The sequence below is a fragment of the Mustelus asterias genome, chromosome 8, assembly GCF_964213995.1.
Source record: "Mustelus asterias chromosome 8, sMusAst1.hap1.1, whole genome shotgun sequence".
Taxonomy (NCBI): Eukaryota; Metazoa; Chordata; class Chondrichthyes; order Carcharhiniformes; family Triakidae; genus Mustelus; species Mustelus asterias.
Genome location: NC_135808.1, coordinates 114,931,189 through 114,936,638, shown reverse-complemented (window position 1 = coordinate 114,936,638; position 5,450 = coordinate 114,931,189). Strand labels below are relative to the sequence as shown.

Here is a 5,450-nt window from a genome sequence, read left to right as displayed (position 1 = left end):
GGAGAGGCAAAAGTCAAGTGTGCAACAGATAAACCTGTGCTCCTCTTTCTTGAGGCTCAGGGTTGCAACACCCTGTTTATTTTGAACTGTGCCATCAGCAAACCTGGGGTTTCATCAGTAAGCCAAGCTTAGGGGAACCTATGCTGCACCCTTTTAAAAAAAAAAATATTTACTCCCAGTTGTCTTCACCAAGTAGAAACAGAAAGCGCTGGTGAAACTCAACCAGTCTGGCAGCATCTGTGGAGAAAGAAACTGAGTTAACTTTGCCCAGTCCAAGATGACACCACCTCAGTTCCCAAGAGATAAGTCATATTGAAATTGAAACGTTCAGTCAGTTCCTCTCTCCACAGATGCTGCCAGACTGGTTGAGTTTCACCAGCGCTTTCTGTTTTTTATTTCAGATCTCTAGCATCTGCAGTATTTTATTTTTATTTAATGTCTTCAGCCAGTAAGTACATTGCTAACAGTTGCCTTCTTGAAGATGGACAGCAAATGCTGGCCTGGCCAGTGACACACACATCCCATGAAAGAATAAACAAAAAAAAGTGCCTCTTCAACATGTGTTGGGGGCATTCATTCCCTATGGATGCTGCCTATTTATGCAAACTATGAATTGCTTCCAGTGCAAGCCAATGGCAGCTGAGTGTATCAACTTCACTATCTTGCGATTGATATTTTTGGGTTTTATAAGCTTTAAACCTAGTTTTTAAAGTTCTCCAATTTTAATAATTATGCAGTTTAGCTCTAATATTGGAAGATTTTTATAGTGAGATAATATATCTAGCATGAAGATACTAATATGTCAAACTATATACCACACATTGAAATATAATAGGTGGTATAGCAAGCACAGGCATTAATATCTGTAGCTCGAGTATCAACTGGAAAAGTACTGTATATAGGTATGCTGGTAAAAATGTAGTACTTGGGATCAGGGTAATGTTAGGGTTATATAGCTAGTGGTTGTATGTTTGGACATTTCCAACTGGAGGTTCAAAGTTTATTTTAAATAGAGTTCCGTTTTCCCCATTAATATCTTGTCTTATGGTGGTGAAACGCTCCCTGTACCTAACACTGAGATTGACTTTGTATCACAGTAGCCCTGTAGGATAACGATGCTTTGGATGCTTTAAAAACATTTCTTGGCCTATGCTGGAGCATGAGACGTTTCATAAAATGATTATGTTGAGCTAAAGAAAGATGCCTGTGCCAGGGAGAACAAATTTAAGGCCGTAAATTCTCTGCTCGGCTTGAAATGATTTCTTGTAACTAATAAGGGGATGACATCCGAGAACGTAACAGCATTTTGATTGGTAAATAGATGTTTGGTTACATAGCCCTCTTCTCCCAACTGGCAAAGTACGACATAGACTTTCCCGGAGACCTTAATTTGCTTAATTTACTAATCATTTAATACAAAGAAAGAGAACAAGCTAAACAGTATGGGTCAAGAGAAAACTACTCAAATCTCATTGCTGCAAACTTATAAAATACTTATAGTCTTATTAAGATATATTTCCTTATATTAGCACTGATAGAGCTTTGATCGAGTTCCAAGGTATTTACTTATATATTTTGTTGACAGGTGGAAGAAGCCGGCCAGGTTTTCCTGCTTATGAAGAAGGGATATCGAATTTCCCGCAATGTGAGATTAGCTTGGTTTCTCGGCAAACTCAATCAAAGCATTCGACCGATGTCAGAGTCAGAGCTTGTGAGTGAAAGAGTTTGGGGAATTGTTGTAAGTGCTGTTTGTGGGTGTTCCGCTGGAATAATAAGAACCTAACCTGGCATATTAATCTTCATATGAAACATAAATTGCGCACTCAGTACATTGGGAGAAAATAAGGTGGTCATGAATGTCGTTGGCACAAATTACTTTTGGTAACCCAAGTGGTTTCAGGATATTTGTTGAAGATGATTATTTAACTTATTTAAATGCCTTCTTAACCTTTCCTTTCTCATCAAGAATGTGAATTCTCACACTTTTCTGTCCGTCCCCAACCCAGGGATACTGAGGACAGTTGTTCTGCCCCTGAGGTTAACTATTGTGGTATACGTGGATAAGAATTAGGACCTCCTTGGTTTGCGTTGCTTAATAACACTATAGGGTGCTGGTGGCCACTGAGTCAACAAGAAAAGCTTCTTGATACTATCTTTATGTAGTAATGTAAGATTTGATTTGGATATGTACCAAAAAAATCACTGATGGGAATACTGTTTCAATGGCAGATCTTTTTTTTTAACTGAAGCTCGACGTGAGTTGTGCAATAGCTATTATCAAACTTGCCACTCTCTTTGCCTTCTCTCCAAAGGGGTTCTCTATTAATGAGAGGTATCAGAGCGGTATAGCTGGCAGTATGATGTATATTACTAAGCTTTCACTTGAATGAGAGAATTCCATAAGGTGAGTCTTACAAAGAGAATTCCTCAATGATATTATTCTGCAAGAGTGAAAGGTGGAATTGTGTGTGCTTCGAAATGGATCAATCAAAAAATCATAGAATGGTTACAGCACAGAAGAAGATCATTTGGCCTGTTGAGCCCACGCTATCTCTCTGTCAGTAGATTGGGAACGAGCTTGTCCCAATCTCTTGCCCTTTCTCGCGAGGTTTGCACATTTTCTTTTCTTCAGATGCTTGCCTTGGAGAGCCGCAGACCTTAACATATTAAAAAAATTACTCATGTTGCCTTTGGTTGTTTTTCTAATCACCTTATGTCACCTTTCAACACTTCTGCCAATGGGAGCAGCTTCTCCCTATCTACCCTGCCCATGCCCCTCATGATTCTGAAAACTCCTGTCAAACCACCTCCTCTGCAAGGAGAACAACTTCTGCTCCCCTAGTTTATCCACGTAACTGAAGTCTGTAATCTTTTAAATTCATTCATGGCACATGGGCAGGGCCAGCATTTATTGCGCATCCCTAATTACATTTGAGTAGTTTACTAGCCAGACCAGATAAGGATGGAAGATTGCCTTCCCTAAAGGACATTAGTGAACCAAATGGGTTTCTCCAACAATTACACTTTTAATTTCAGAATTTTATTGAATTCAGATTTCACTATCTGCCATGGTGGGATTCAAGCTCCGGGTCCCAGAACAGTGCATGCCTGGATTACTAGTCCACTGAAAATACCACTATGCCACTTCCTCCCTCGTTTTACATTTACAATTTTTCCTCCTCTCACAGTGCAACTCCAAAAATGAACTGGATATTCTCAGTGTCCTGCCAAAGGGCTGGCAGCCAGATGAACGAGTTGCTGCTCATAACTACCAGCTGGTACCATCGACCCACATTACCTTCCTTGCTCAGCGATATCGCTTTGTTATTGAACTGGATCTCAGTCCATCTACAGGGATTGTGGTGAGTAATTGTTATATTCGGTGGAGAGAGTGTTAAACTTAAGGCTATCGGATTCAAACATCTGAATAAATATTGTGGGTTTCATCCAAACTTTGGCTAACAACTTTCATTCATTATGCAACATATATATTGTTAAAATGTTCGAATGAATTCTTCTTGACATAAAAGTTCATACATGCATACAGTCCAAAGATGTGCAGGTTAGGTAGACTGGCCATGCTAAATTGCCCCCTTAGTGACTCAAGATGTGTAGGTTAGGGGAATTAATGGGGTAAATTCATGGGATTAAAGGAATGGGGCAGGGATAGGGCCTGGGTAAGATCCTCTGTCAGAGAGTCAGTGAGGACTTGATGGGCTGGACGCCCTCCTTGTGCACTGTAGGGATTCTGTGATATAGTTGAAGGTAAGTATGATTTAATAGTTTCTGAAATGTAGTTGGTTCAGGAATTTTGAGAATGGGCCTCATAGGATCTGGGCTTTGTCATTTATTAAATACAAAGAGATGGGTTGGAATGGTTGCCAGCTAGCTATCACTCTGTGAGGACTGTCTGGATCATGTGGATTTCCAACATCAACTGCCTGATATTTTCCAAGTTCCATTCAGAGCCCATAGATCTCATTTCTGATTGGCAGATGTTCCACAGGTGTTTTATACACATTGGTGTAAATACTGAGACACACTATTGCTTTTGCCGATGTCCTTCAGCAATATAAAGGGAGATCATAAAATTTGCTGGACACCTTTGTGTTTTTGCTGCTGAGTTCCTATCACTTCTCTACCCCTTATAGACACTGCCCAAAACCTACCTCTTTGACCAAACTCTGTCCTAATATCGCCTTATGGCTCAATGTCAGATTTTTTTGCAAACACGCCTGTGAAGTGGATTGGGATGTTTTGAGACATTAAAGGCACTATACAAATGTAGTTGTTGCTGGCAAATATGTTGCTTGTAAATTCTCCTGATGTGGGTTCATGCAATTGTACTGGTGTTGTTTTGGAGTGATAGTATTTTCCTCAGCCCACTGTTCCGCTCTTGATATCACAGGAGTAGAACATTAAGCTGTTGCAAAGGGGCAATTAAAGGGACCAAACCTCAGCTAAGTGTTCAAAACTTGCAAAATGTATACAGATTTTATTGTTCCCTGCTACATTAAAATACTAAACTCGCAGTAATATCAAACGTATAGGAAAGATATGCAGTGAACCACTGTGATGGAAAACTTGGATTGACAGCAAAGAATGTTTCTTGGAGAAAACTGTAGGTTTTTATGTGATGTCATCATTGCTGGCTGGGCCAACATTTATTGCCCATCCCTAATTGCCCTTTAGAAATTGGTGGCGAGCTACCTTTTGAACCACTGCAGTCCACATAATGTAGGTACACCCACAGTGCTGTTAGCAAGGGAGTTCCAGAATTTTGACCCGGCAATATTCAGGACGGTGTGTGGCCAGGAGGGGAACTTGCGGGCGATGGTGTTCCCATGCATTTTCTGCCCTTGTCCTTCTTGTTAGAGGTCATGGATTTGGAAGGTGCTGTTGAAAGAGCTTTGGTGAAATGCTACAGTGTGTCTTGTAGATGGTATACACTGCTGTCACTGTGTGTTGGTGGTGGAGTGATTGAATGTAGAAGGACCAATGAAGAGGGCTGTTTTGTCCTGGATGGTGTTGAGCTTCTTTAATGTTATTGGAGCTGCACTCATCCAAGTAATTGGGCAGTATTCCATCACACTCCTCTGACTTGTGCCTTGTTGATGGTGGACAGGCTGTGGGGACTTAGGAGGCGAGTTAATCGCCACAGAATTCCCAGCCTCTGATCTGCTGTGGTAGCCACAGTATTTATATGGCTAGTCTAGTTCAATTTCTGGTCAATGGTAACCCCTAGAATGTTGATAGTGGTGTATTCAGGGGGTGGTAATGCTGTTGAATATCAAGGGAAGATTGTTGGATTCTCTCCTGTTGGAGCTAGTCATTGCCTGGCACTTTTGTGGCTCACCTTGTGTGGTGAAAGGGAATGAACTGGTGTTGAAAATGTTCACCTTTTGAGGTAATGTACTTATAGTAAACGTGTATCGAATGGTAATCGTTCT

At 40.8% G+C, this 5,450-nt stretch overlaps 1 protein-coding gene across 4 annotated transcripts in view; it reads left to right on the top strand.

Moving 5' to 3' along the window:
• The window catches only part of szt2 (SZT2 subunit of KICSTOR complex), a 195,857-nt gene that overhangs the window by 333 nt on the left and 190,074 nt on the right, over nt 1-5,450 (top strand). For all 4 annotated transcript variants that reach the window (XM_078218778.1, XM_078218776.1, XM_078218777.1 and 1 more), the window contains exons 2-3: nt 1,586-1,711; nt 3,189-3,362. In XM_078218778.1, the coding sequence (XP_078074904.1) occupies nt 1,586-1,711; nt 3,189-3,362 (300 nt within the window). The remainder of the gene's footprint in view (nt 1-1,585; nt 1,712-3,188; nt 3,363-5,450) is intronic.